At 43.1% G+C, this 13,585-nt stretch overlaps 1 protein-coding gene across 4 annotated transcripts in view; it reads right to left on the bottom strand.

Annotated features, from left to right (window-relative positions):
• atp2b1a (ATPase plasma membrane Ca2+ transporting 1a) overlaps positions 1–13,585 on the bottom strand; it is a 35,451-nt gene that overhangs the window by 4,307 nt on the left and 17,559 nt on the right. For 2 of the 4 annotated variants that reach the window (XM_027291879.1, XM_027291880.1), the window contains exons 6-21: positions 12,070–12,231; positions 11,385–11,423; positions 9,158–9,313; positions 8,852–9,066; positions 8,332–8,574; positions 7,998–8,239; positions 7,228–7,465; positions 6,154–6,333; positions 5,978–6,065; positions 5,773–5,879; positions 5,490–5,681; positions 4,584–4,797; positions 4,280–4,491; positions 4,013–4,120; positions 2,331–2,519; positions 1,609–1,698 (exon numbers count right to left, since the gene is read on the bottom strand). In XM_027291879.1, coding sequence (XP_027147680.1) covers positions 1,609–1,698; positions 2,331–2,519; positions 4,013–4,120; positions 4,280–4,491; positions 4,584–4,797; positions 5,490–5,681; positions 5,773–5,879; positions 5,978–6,065; positions 6,154–6,333; positions 7,228–7,465; positions 7,998–8,239; positions 8,332–8,574; positions 8,852–9,066; positions 9,158–9,313; positions 11,385–11,423; positions 12,070–12,231 — 2,675 coding nt within the window. Of the gene's footprint in view, positions 1–1,517; positions 1,699–2,330; positions 2,520–4,012; positions 4,121–4,279; positions 4,492–4,583; positions 4,798–5,489; positions 5,682–5,772; positions 5,880–5,977; positions 6,066–6,153; positions 6,334–7,227; positions 7,466–7,997; positions 8,240–8,331; positions 8,575–8,851; positions 9,067–9,157; positions 9,314–11,384; positions 11,424–12,069; positions 12,232–13,585 lie in introns of all 4 variants that reach the window. The other 2 variants (XM_027291882.1, XM_027291881.1) reach the window with 2 other exon arrangements.

Here is a 13,585-nt window from a genome sequence, read left to right as displayed (position 1 = left end):
GAAAGGGGGTGGTCAGTTATAGATTATGTTTGTGGAGTAAAAACAAAAAAAAAGCTGCGGCAGCCAAGCATGTCTACAAGCTGGTATACAAGTCAAAAACAGCACAAGAGAAAAAACTCACAAACGAGACCAGAGACTTTGAACCCATGCAGAGCGCGGCGCTACCTTGTGTTCAATGGTAGTAAACCTTTGAGTATAGCCCATGACACATTTCACAGAATCTAAAGAAGAATATGTGGGGAGTCAGTGGTATTCATTCTTTTTCAGGCGACACATTGCCAAGGTGGTGACACATTCTGCCAACAAACAAATATTCACAGAGAGAGAGAGAAAACAGAAACTCTTCTACCGGAGCAGCTGAAAGGAAAAGTTCAGAGATTAGACGGGGAAGCACCTGCTGGCTCAGAAATGTCACGTGCCACCTGAGACAGACACCGAAACAATCACTGTGGCATTGCGTCATTTTTCAATATGTCAGGGAAAAGCATTGCATCTGCTGTTAATGTGTTTGGGAAGGTCTTGCATGTTTACATTCAAGAGCACAGTTTATTCCATTCAGCTCTTTACTACTGACATCTGTTAGACATTCAAAAAAAAGAAAAGAAAAAAAATCCACTGCCGGTCAGACGGCGTTTCGCCTGCGAAGATCTGAAAGAGAAAAAGAGTCGTCGTCAAGAGCCACCGCGGCGGCAAGAGGGAGGCCTTTGGACATACAATCAAACCATCTTCCGTCGACGAATGGACAACATGCTGTTAAAAGGCCGCACAACCTCGCATCCAAACACACCAACAAAACTGTGTCATACCAGCTGCAGTTGCTATATCCGCCACAGGGTGCTACTGGAGCCTCTACCATGCCCACCCACTCTCTTAACACACAGCCACAGCTGGAGACGAAAAGGTCATTATTTCACCACCGACTGACAAAGACATCCACTGACAATCTGATAGGTTGTTTTTGTTTTTTTCCTCACCGTGGTTTGTCTCTATTGTTTTTAGACCGTGATCATGGGCGTATACTCAAAACATTTACCCGACTAGAGAGCTGCGACACAGACCCATGGGTGCTAGAGGGGGCACAGAGCAGACTGAGGCAGCTGCGGACAAACCTGGTGACTGTCGATCCAGAATGTAAATTTTGGTCAAATAGTAAAAAATACACATCATCCCCCCCGCCCCTTTCCTGAGATAAGAGTACAAACCTTTTCAAGACCAAAGCAGAAGCAGAACAGAAAACATGATGACACAGAGAAAACACCTTGACACTAGAAGCGACCTGGTTACAGGGTACATATATATACAGCAGTGTGTTATCGAAGCAATATGGAAGGATGTAGTATTTTTGGTGTCTTTTTTTTTTTTTTTTTGAAGAAAACAGGGGTGGGGGGGCAACATTAGGAGGAAGCATGAGAGAGTAAAAGTGTCAACGTTAGGTGAGAAGAAGAGTGGAGGAGGAAGATGTTAGAAGAACAGAAGAAATAAAAAGTCTCATGCACTAGAGGAGAACACGCACTCACACCCCACAGTGGCAGAAGCGGTGTTGGCGGCAGTGGCAGTAGTGGTAGTAGTAGAAAAGGCTACATGTGTAGGGCTAGAAACATTGGTTACATCGTGCTGTTGTTGGCTGGAGTTGGAGGCCTGCCGCCTTAGAGCCCCCTGAAAGGAAGTTCCACTCTGGAACGCACTCACTACATCCATCTGCAAAGAATCAGACAGCGTGACAGGAGAAAAGCCCAGAGGAAATAAAACACAACACAGCCAGAGGAGAGAGAAAAGAGAGAAAAAATAAAGAAAAGGCACCAGTAACCATAGAAAAAATGTCACTTGGAAATTGGATTTAGGTATTATAGTTAAAAGAGAGGGAAAAAGGGGGTGGTTGGGGTTTAAAGGCACTGATTGCAGGGAGCTCGGACTCCACAATCTGACCTCGCTTTCACTCTTTTCTCTGCAGAATCCTTCCATACTTCCAGCTATAGCCATGCCGATACTCTTTGGACATTCAGCTGTTCTAGCATGCTTTCCATCCAATCCAATTCACTTGCTTGTCATCAGTACCTTCAAACTGGTCGCGTTTTAGCAGATAAGATTCAGACCGAGTCAGAAAATAGGCATAGGAACCCGCTTTGGCTCAGAAGCAGAACAGAAAAATTAGAGGGAAGGGTTTTTTGTTTTTAGGGCACAAGCCATTCTTTAAGAATACCGGAAGAAAGAACAAAACATAGATTTTTAAGCTGGAAGAGCAATAGAGAGTTAAAGGGTTTATGGCTTTTGATTCCCTTGGTGTCGGATGTGGTGTTCGGTGGTACGCCGGAAGGTCTGTAGGTTGTTACCTGAGTCTGGATGCGATTGAGGCCTCGGAACCAGAGGATCTGTCCTCGGCGAAGCTCCCGTTCAGCGTGGTCAATCTCATCCATGTCATCCAGCTCCTCCAGCTCCTCGTCTGGGATCTCCTCTTTCTGGGTGCCGTGTCCCGCTGTTTTCAAGAATTTTAAGCGGCTGGTGGGTATCGAGGAGATTACCTGGAAGACAGATGACATATGTTAATGTTACCCCTCCTCCGTGTGGTGAAGTGACATTTCATTAAGGTGGAACAAGCCGCATTTCTGGGTACATCGTGGACATCAAACAGCCCGTGACCCTGGTAATTAGCTGCCCTGACAAAGGTGACACAGTCAGTTTGACGTCATCCGGTTCACTTAGTGTCTCAGAGCCCATCCCACAGTGAAGTCCACACTTAATGGAGCAGAACGGAGTTATTTAAAGCTATCGCTGATGATTAAAGCAGAGCTAACAAATATTTCATCAAGTTCATGTCTACTGACATGCTACAGGACTAATTTATGATAAGACATCAATGCTGTCCTCCTTATCCCAACTTGTTTTCCATCACAATGATACATCAAACTAGAACTAAAACAATTAGTAGATTATTAATTAGCCAATCAACAAAAAATTGATCTGTCATCTAATAATTTTAGCCACTTTTCAAGCAAAGGCGACAAACATTCTCTTGTAGGATGTTGCTTGTATGTGTTACCACTGATTGACAAATGAAAATAACAAGCAATATGAAGTTGCCGCCTTGTCTGTATGAAATTTGAATAACTCCTACACACTTCAGTTGGTGACAGTTTATAGACAAATCAATAATGGTATTAATAAAAACAAAAACATCCTTTTATTTCAAGGCAACAACTGCAGAGAAGTCCATTATAACAAGGTCAATTAAATTTAAATAAATATTACTCAGAGTGGCTGATCTCAACTTGCTAACTTATTACACACAGTGCAGTTACATAACCTATGTACAACTTCTGTATCCATCCCATCTTATCTAAAAGCAGAGGGCAGCAACAGCACGCCAGTCTAGCACCAGCTCTCCTTCTAAAGGACAGCACCTCAGACCTTTTCTTTTTGGAGCATCTCTGGTTTGGAAGCACTCATCTCTGTCCGTGTACAACATCTCAGCTCTATAACTGTCAGCTGTTTGAACTTACAAGCTCTCAGCGCAGCCCCTGTTTGTGTGCGCCTTGTCAGAAAATGTTGCTGACGTCAGTCTTTCTGAATCGAGAAAGGATAATGACATGCTGTGTGCTCTGTGCTGCAGGATGAGTGTGGGCAGTGAGAGCAAAACTAGAATCACTTCAACCGTTCATTGTGACTTTGTCAGCATCAGTGGCGAGGAACCCCTCAATCTCTCACTGGCAGAAAATGACAATTAGTTATCAATTTGTAACTATAATATAGCAAACAAACTCCAATATACTCTTCAGTAGTCAACTCGAAAGACATTAAATTAAAGATTAGAACTGGATGAATATTCATTTGGAGTCTGGGAGTTCATCCATCTCTTCACAGCAGTAGAACAGACTGTACCGTTCCAACCTCTTTGCCACTATTAGACACCCACTAAGCCAACTCCAACACAGGGGGGCAGTGTCCTACCATTTTTTTTTTTCCTTCTTAATCTGGCTAAGCAAAGGTGAAGCTCAGCTGTATAGTCACATCATACCTGTCCCCATAGTAGAGAGCCGAAGCCTAAGAAAGTGCACCATAGCCACTGGTCGATGGTCAGAGCCACGCAGCTGAATGGCTTCCCTCCAAACTGCACGATCACGAACTAGAGGAGCGGGAAGAGAGGCGGAATTAATTAGAGGGAAAACTTTCAGATTCAACATTTACAGGACTGCAGGTCTTGTGGGATTTTTTTCATGTATGAATCACCAAGCATATTTAAAAAAAAAATTAGTTAGTTGCAGAAGCCTCCGGTCTACTTTACCTGGATAATGAAGGTACCAAAGACAATACTACAGAAGATAAGGTTGTTGAAGATGCCTTCAAAGACATTCCTTTCGCCGTGGATCTTTCGGGCATTGATCTCGTTGAAAAGCTGCATCAGTACAAAAGTGTTGAAGACGATGGTGTAGTGTTCAGAAGCTGGAGCGTGGAGGGGTGCATTCCTGCCGCTGTCGATGTCAAACATTTTCTCTCCTGCAGGAACAGTCGCAGAGAATTTGTTAAACACACAAAAACTCCACTGGCTCCGTGCACATGAAGAATTACATCCAGTTTTAGCTTCTTACCGGCAAAGAGCAAAGTAAAGATGATGACTAGCTGGTACACTCCCTGGCCCAGGATGTTCTTCATCATAGTGCGGGAGATGAGAGGCTTGTTGCGGCCATATGGCTTCCTTAGCAGCAGGGATTCTGTGGGGGGCTCTGTGGCCAGGGCTAGTGAAGCAAAGGTGTCCATGATGAGGTTGACCCACAACATCTGTACTGCTTTTAGTGGAGAGTCCTGGAGGTAGGGAGAGAAGAGAGGCACCAAATTAGGATGGGAAGAGAAAAAATAACCCAGCCACAAGATTCGCATCACTGTCACACGTACTGTAAAATCTGAGACATCAAGGAAGTTCTTATTAGAGATCTTCCAGCTGACAGGAACCAAATTGCATGTGGAAAACACTTCATTTGGTGGTCTGCAGCATAACTGAGTGTTCGTTTAAAAGCTGTGCACTGACTGATAGGTAGGGGGGAAAGGGAATTATAGCTACAGGACTTTAAAACAATTAAATGAGAAATGTAGGAATATTTACAATCTGCAGAGGTACAACAGAAGACACTTAAATTATTGCCTTAGGCTGCAGAGCACAGCTCAAGTAGACTACAAAAGATTAAAATTAAAAAACCATTAAGGAATTTCACAGGTGCTTATAATTTTTAATGCATGAGGAAATTCTGTGAATAGACCTCTTTAGAAACAGAATACAGCAAATGAGCCGGCATGAAGGTGCACAGCACATATTTCCACCCCCGGATTTTGCCGCTGGATCGCCACAAAGATACGGTGAACTTAAAAACTTCACACAGATTTGAGATAAAGCTTTAGTTATTTCAGTCTGTTGCTGCCAGCTGCACCAATTGCATTCCTGTGAGTCAAAGCGACTCTACTAGTGAGTAAAACTTGTGAACAAGAGTGCTGGTGCTAACCTGTGTGATGCAGGCTCCGGTGAATGCTACAATGACAGCCACCACGTTGACAGTGAGCTGGAACTGGAGGAACTTCGAGATGCTGTCGTAGACGTTGCGTCCCCACATGACGGCTTTGACGATGCTGGAAAAATTGTCGTCGGTCAGGATGATGTCGGACGCCTCCTTGGCTACGTCTGTGCCAGCAATACCCTGGAAACAAAAGCGATGATGATCAAGAATCTGTCTGCAACTGCTCAAAACATATTTAATTTTTTTTTTTTTAAAGTGGAGAAAAACTCACCATGGCAAAGCCAACATCAGCTTTCTTCAAAGCGGGGCCATCATTGGTTCCATCGCCTGTCACTGCTACTACTTGTCTCTGTTCTAACACTGTGCTGTCAATAATACCTAGAAAAGCAAATCATGAATATTTAAAATGAAGCTGCCTGACACAACAAACTCGTGACAACAAAACATTTTTCACACAACTGGAAAAACAGAAGTACCTTTCACTAAGGTGTGTTTGTCTGTGGGGGAAGAGCGAGCCAGTACTCGTAGTTTGGGCCAAATCTTGTCAATGCGTTCTTGTTCAATCTAGAAACACGAGACAAACTCTATAAGAATCCCAATAATACATTTGAAGCAGTCTCTTAGGTACAGTAATTTTGCTGTGTTTGCTCACCTCTCCTTTTTCATTGCGTATCCTTCTGTTGAACTCTTTGCCCTCCAGACAGATGAAGTCATCTCCAGGCTGTAAGATGCCACACTTTGAGGCAATGGCTCGAGCTGTGTTGATGTTGTCCCCGGTCACCATCCGCACCGTGATGCCGGCACGTTGACATTTCCTGATGGCGTCTGGGACCTGAAGGAAAGCGGAAACACAACGAAGGGAGCGCTTGTTATTTTGCATGTCACGGGGGATATTAAAATTAAAGTCTGTTTTTGTGTTTCAACTCTAAAATCAAATCCGTCACTGTTTTGTGAAGTGAGTCATTGGCTACGTTGAACTTTTATGTCTTTATTTATTTAGGTTCAGAATTATACAGAGACTGGACTTGACAAGAGCAGTGAGACTCCACCGTACAAACATGTTTCCAGCAAAAAAGTTGAATGTGTGCTACTGCCCACAGCAAAATGGCAGAAAGCTAAAATAAATGAGACTGAAGAAGAAAGTTGCTAATGACCCAGTCCTATGTCAAAAGACACAACAGCCCCAGTATCATAACTCCTGTAGTGTTTAGAAAGCTCTTCCAGGGCTGTGTATGAACCACCAAACTCTGATATTCACACCAATTTCACATGTTTCTGACCATCTGTGCAGAGGTGAGAAAGAAGTCAGGGTTGCTTTCTATTTTCATTCTTGACACAACTATCTTTCTCACACTATGACTTTCTTCCAGGAGAAACAGTCTGAAAATCTGGCTCACCCTGCCTTCAAGTGTGTGTGTGTGTGTGTGTGGCTCTTTGGGTCAGGTACTTTTCCATTTCGACATGGTTAAACAATATGTCGTACAAACTTCTACTTTTTGAGGATAACCTGACTCTTGGGCTAGTACAGTATGTGAAGTATGCTGACAAAGAGAAAAGCACAGGCCCAACATTTCGATTCCATCATGACTAAGCGGTTTGTTTATCTTTAGCATTTTCTCCGCTGGCATCTGTGAAAACCAAATCCTGATATTCATACACTTTATGTGAACCCACAAGAAACTACAACTTCATGCTGATAAGCGTCCGCGCATGTGTAACCACCAACCTCGGGTCTCACGGGGTCTTCAATGCCCACCACGCAGAGGCAGGTGAGTCCGCTGAGGATATCATTTTCATTATCCCAGTCAGGCTCGCCCTCAGAAGTAGGGAAATCTCTGTATGCAAGGCAGATGGTCCTCAGACCCTCTGAGGCCATGGGCTCGATCACTTTCTTAACCATGTCATCTCTGTCCCGTGGGCGAAACACCTTGGACTCACCATTTGCCGTCAGAATTTTATAGCACCTGGTGAGGTAAAAAGGGCATATATTAATATTTATTTAAGACGCAGAGAAGAAGATAGAAAAGGGGAAATATCCAGAGAAAGAGAGTCACTTAGTTAAGGAAGACAAGAAAGGGGTGAAGGGTTAAGGGCAGACAAGAGAAGACAAAGTGTTTGGATGGTGAGCTGCAGTAGTAAGAAGTCGCACTAAGCCCTCCGTGGGTTAAAAAGAAGCCTGCTTGGTTAAGAGGCTTACAGAGTTGTTACCGGCTCATTTTCTCCGTGCCCGTTTTTAAGTCGCAAAGTAAGGGGCTTGGGCGGGATGCACTTGAACTTCTTAGCTGCTTAAGTCATTACATATATCATTCACTGCAAAGTCTGTCCAGCTGGAACGTGTGAAAAAAAAAATCTACAAAATAGTATTATTATTGGGTGGGATAATTTATGTGGACGAAAGTGATGTAAAGGCATGTCTCTAAATTCTAAGAGGAATACAGATATAAACAATCCAATCCAACATAAAAACAAACAAACAAAACAAAACAGTTTTCTTACTTTTTTAGTAGAATTTCTGAGGCCCCTTTGCTGAACATGCGGTAGCTGCCATCGGCCATCTTCAACACAGTGCTCATAGACTTGCGGACTGAGTTGAAGGTGTAGACTTTGTAAAGTTTCTCTTCTGGGATCTCAGTGCGAATAGCCTGGTAGTCGCGCTTCAGATCATTAGAAAAGCCAAGCAAGGCACATTCGGTCTTGTTCCCCACCTGCCGTGGCAGGCCCCCTTCTTTCTCGGGAGACTGAAAGAAAAAGGTGGGAAAACGGTAAGTAAGACAATATTCATGGCGACAGATAATGTATTTTAAAGCCACATTGCTTTTCTCTGGCTTACCATAATTTTAGTAGTGTAGGCGCAGTTGACTGCAATGCCCAGAATCAGGATGTCTAAAATGGAGGCGGGGATGTTCTCAGGTTCAGGGACTTTCTTGTAGTGCTTTTCAGCAACGTAGGCTTGCACCACGGTCATGCGGTTCATGGTGAGTGTGCCAGTCTTGTCAGAGCAGATGGCGGTAGCGTTGCCCATAGTCTCACAGGCGTCCAAATGACGCACCAAGTTGTTGTCTTTCATCATTTTCTGTAGGAAGATAAAATATCTATCAGTTGATTAAAAACAAACTAACGAGGCTACAGTTCTGCCAGTTTTTTGTGCTTAACATGATTTAACTTGTGGCCTAAATTATGTTTCAAGTCTTCATGAAATTAATAGCTCTTTGATTGGATAAAGCCCTCTGTTGGCCGACAACTTCAGCACAGGGGATCATAGCTTGGCTTTAGGGTATCAGTTCGCCAGACTAGTTTTAATAGGCTAACCTTTAAGCTGGGCACAGGTCACTTGGCTAGGAGGACTCTACCTTAACAGAGTATGCCAGGGAGATTGTTACAGCAAGTGGCAGGCCTTCGGGAACAGCCACCACCAGAACGGTCACACCAATGATGAAGAATTTCACAAAGAACTGAATGTAAATAGGCGTGCAGTCCTTGACCCAAGGCAGTTCCTGGATCCAGAAAGTGTCTACTACAAACAGCACCACCAGGATAATGACAGTGATGGCTGACATGACCAGTCCTGAGTGGGGAACGAGAGGAGAAGCACATGAAATTAGCAAGTCTCTTCAAAACACAGTTTCCGCAGTGTGACAATCAAATGTCTGACTGACCTGCTTTGCCAATCTGTACAGCTAGTTTGGTCAGTTTGCCCTGGAGAACAGACTTCTCTTTCTTTGGCAGGTTGGCTTTCTTCTTCTCCTCTGCATCAGCTCCCTCGTCACTGTTCAGAGGCTGCATTTCCATTGCAGCACCATCCTGTGCTTTAGCTGCAGCAAAAAAGGACAAGAAAGAAAGTCGCTAAATCAAATAACCTGACAGTTACACTGAATTTAATGTGTATCCCTCTCTCTTGGAGATTTTTCTATAGAAAAGCAACAGAACAGATCATGTATCTGAAATAAGGATTTCTCATCAAACCAGTTCAGCAGGTGTCACAAATCAGCATAACCCAAAGAACATAACAAGAGCTGCATTCTTCAAATCAGGCAAAGCTTATTTAGATGGGCCTATTTGCTTACATTTGCAAGACCTGATGTAAAAAAAAAACAAAAAAACATTGCAGTCACACCAGGGAATGAATACTGAATGAAACTGTATGCTGTCATTTTGTAGCAAATATTTCATTTTTATTTCATCCCATTATTTGTTGTATTGTGGAGAACAAGTAAATCAACAACAGGTTTGGACGACATTCTACCCTGAAGTTATTTGATTATCTGATCCAGCAGGTAACAAGCCACAACAAGTTGCTTCAGAACAACAACAACGCAAAGATACTTCACTACTAGTGTAAGATGATAGAATATTTAAATGAAAAGTGACTTCCAGGAGGAGAAGAGGTATCAAATCACTCAAAATGTTGCTTCTCTTTTATCAATGAAACTTGGGAAATGACAGTGTAATTATGTTTGCAGTGATCTGACTGCACGGTAATTAGCTGAAAGATTTGGGAGGTGTAATTATCATACTCCCACCTAGAGATTTAAAGAACAGGTTAAACTAGCTAGCAGCATTGGGATCTGTCTGAGGAATCACCTCCTCCTCCGTCAGCGACTGCAGCGGTTGTCGCCAGTTAAAATTCCCATAAATCTCTTCCTCGACATCCCTCAGGACCACCCTCCCTCGCGTGCGGTACTGACGGGAATCCCAGAACCACATCTAACCAGGTAACCTTGGAGACGCAAGGCCTCTAATGGCAAAAGGAGGGAGGCGAGGCGGCCAGGTCGGCCAGCAGGAGCTGGTCTCTGCCGTGCCACTCGCCACGATAAAATCATTAACTCTGCCGGGCACTGACTCCACTGCTGCTGCTGCCACCACAGGACAATTGGAACATCTTTGCCATCTCTCACTTTTATCTCACCCACATTTTTGCAAATACAATTAACATGTACTATTTGGGTACCTATATAATTTTTTCAGCCTTGCTTTCCAGTAGCACAGTACAAGCTTTTCATGTCCAGCTCTAGGTATTTAATACTGTATGGACAGTAGTATTGTATTTTTTGGGTGAATGTAGGGGGGGGGGGGGGGGGGGGGATTGACACTGGGCTACTGCAGCTGCTGTGGACTGTGGTTTGTTCTGCACTTACGTGGCCTGTGTAATCTCAGTCTAAAGGATTACTGTTGATTCCTGGCTGGCAGAGGGAATATGTGCACCAGGGACTAGCGCTGTGGTCACAGACCCAAGCACTACTGATCACAGGGTCCCAGCAGGACTTCAAGCCTGGCTAGCTGGCTGAATTACCACTAAACAGCCTCATTATCATTGTTGTCAGTCCGAAATTGCACCAGTCCAAGTCTTACAGTTTGACTCTGAATAGTTCAGATTGGGACATCAATAGAAATCAAATTCTGGGGGCCTGAAGGGAGAGTCAGAGAGAGAGAGAGATGGGTGGGAAAGCAGATGTTCTGGCCCCAGAATTGTTGCATGGCTTTAATCTCCTCACCACTAATCGCTATAACTGGATTCAGTAGCACCTGCTGCTCAAAGCGCAATGTGCCAGGGAAGGACGAGAAAAGAGGAGATAGAGACAGAAGGGAGGGCCAGACAGTACAATGGGTAAGCAAGAACAGCCAGTACTAAGTATACACTGACACGGGGTCATGCAAAATTATTCAACTCCTCATTACTTGCATAAAACCACTGCAGGCAATTATTAACATTTTGAGGCTTTAACCTCCATCCAGTGCTGTTAAATGAGGAGGGAGTCGCTGATACAGCTAAAGGCTAATATAAAGATAGGCCGCTAAGCTGTGAGGCAATTATATATGCTTTTGTGTGTGTGTGTGTGTGTGTGTCTGTGTGTGTGTGTCTGTGTGTGTGTGTAAGCAACTTACCTTTCTTACGATTTTCCACAGATCCATCCTGCTTCTTGTCTGTGGAAAAATACACCATGAAGTCAGCGGTACTCCATGTAGTAATGACAAATACACAGAAACTATACTATTAACCGCTAAAAAATACTCATGTATGTACTGGATATATAGAAGTTACATTAATTCACCTTTATACAAGTTTTAAGTGTTTCAAATTTCAAATCTAAAGAAGCAGAATGGAGTTAATGTGTCTATAAACAGATTAGTTGATGCTATTTTGATATTAAAATGATTACTTAAGACCATTTTAAGCAACATTTGCTTCTCACACTGATGCTTTTCTTTGCCCTCTGTGATTGTCAACGTTGGCTTTTAGTCTGTCATAACCGACAAAAACAGGATACGCAGGAAACTGTAAAAGCCATTTAGGATTTCTGACATTTTATAGGCGAAAAGATTGAGCTATAAAATGTTCTGCAGTATTAATTGATGATGAAAAGTCTATACATAAGTCTCCGACAGCTCAGCCCTGAGCTCGTAAAGAGGCGCCTCTCACTTGCCTAAATAGTCAAACTAGTCAAGCTTTCTGCTTTCGATATATGATATTAAAAAAGTGTCAATGGAGGAGAGTCAAAACTGCCTGCACAAGACCACCTGCTGTGCGGACTGATCAGTGCCAACAGAAATGAGCAGAGAGTGTACTGACTTTTTCTCTGTTTCTTCTTCTCCTCCTTTTCCTTTTTCTTTTCGTCCTCGTCTTCGTCGTCATCCTCTGCGCTCCCAAGTAAAGCGAAGATAATTCCAGTTTGAGAGTTTTCACCCACAGCAGTGACTACCATTTTCCCTGAGCCTTCCATTACATGGGTGCCTTTGGACAGAGGAGAAAAATAAAACGTCAGTCATGGGAGGGAGGGAAATCAGTATCTGACCAAATGATGATGTTTTCCGAGACTTTCTGGGACGCGCAGTAGCAGACCAAATATACATTTCTAGTTTATTTGTTGCTTTGACTTTTTTTCCCATTTTGGTGCAGATTTAATGTTGCACTAGATTCCTTTGCTTACTCAGAAAGTGGTTTAAACCAGGCTTTCAAGTGGCATGTTCAGCTACACACAAGAAGGAGAACATAAATGCAGGTTTTCAAATAGGCAATAAATACAAAAGGAGTGGTGCACTTGCAAGTATATAGACAAAGAAACACAATCACTGATGCAAATACCCTCCAAAAGCTTTAATCAACAGCCTTTAATCAAAAGCCAATTGTCAGTCCGAGTGAACTGATGAAAATAGAACAGGCTACAATGAGTTTAATATCTCTGGGTGTCTATCCCTGTCAGTATACAGGGAAATCCTGTCGATTTGTGCACATAGCAAAAGAAAAAACAGAAGTGGAAAGCTTATAAAAGTTCTCTCATGCCTGTGTTAATTAGAAGATGCTTTCCTTTCATTCGTGACAGTGATGGCATACAGGCCTGTGCTGAGGCAAATCAAAAAGCAGTAGTGAAGCAATGCGTAAACACACACACACGCACGCAGAGTACACTCCTCTCTCTTGGACGTGTGCCAGTAAAGAACCAGATGAACTTAACAAGAATTTGTCTCCAGAATCCTGACACACTCCACCTGGAGAACTGAACTGCGAAGACCAAGTTATCGGACAGCGTTTGTGCACATGGGGTGGACTCACTGCAAAGCATGAACTGTTACAGCTTTACCTCTGAGGTGTGTTGGATGGCTGATAATTGATTGGAAAGAGGAGCAGGATAGGGACCAGTTCTCTTTCAATTCCTAATTCAGTTTGTCACTTAACACTGAACACACAGAGACTTCTCTTCAAAAGCGCAGGCAAATTATCATCAAAACAGAAGTTGTGTACTACACAGAATGCTGATCAATTCCTGTATCCTGCAGCCGATTTGTTTCCAGACCGTATACATGTAGGATGACAAGTTGGTCTACAGTGGAGCACTCTGTTAGCTTGTTATGTCACTAAACTGGGAGAGCCTGTGCATTACAGTTTAATCATCGAGTGATCCAGCCACAATAAAGCACCTCTGTGTCAAGTTAATGGCCTCGCTGATGACAGTATGCCTCAGTCTATCATAGGTCTGTTTTGTTTTTCTCCTTCTAAGAAGTCTGAGAGGCTTAGCAGATTAAATATCAATTTCAAAATCAAAGCACTTCATGGATAATATTGTTTTAATTACAAGAATTAATCTTTT

This window comes from Larimichthys crocea, chromosome XX (assembly GCF_000972845.2).
Source record: "Larimichthys crocea isolate SSNF chromosome XX, L_crocea_2.0, whole genome shotgun sequence".
In the NCBI taxonomy this organism is placed as follows: Eukaryota; Metazoa; Chordata; class Actinopteri; family Sciaenidae; genus Larimichthys; species Larimichthys crocea.
Note: the sequence above shows the minus strand (reverse complement) of the source record. Positions and strands in the feature narration are given on the sequence as shown.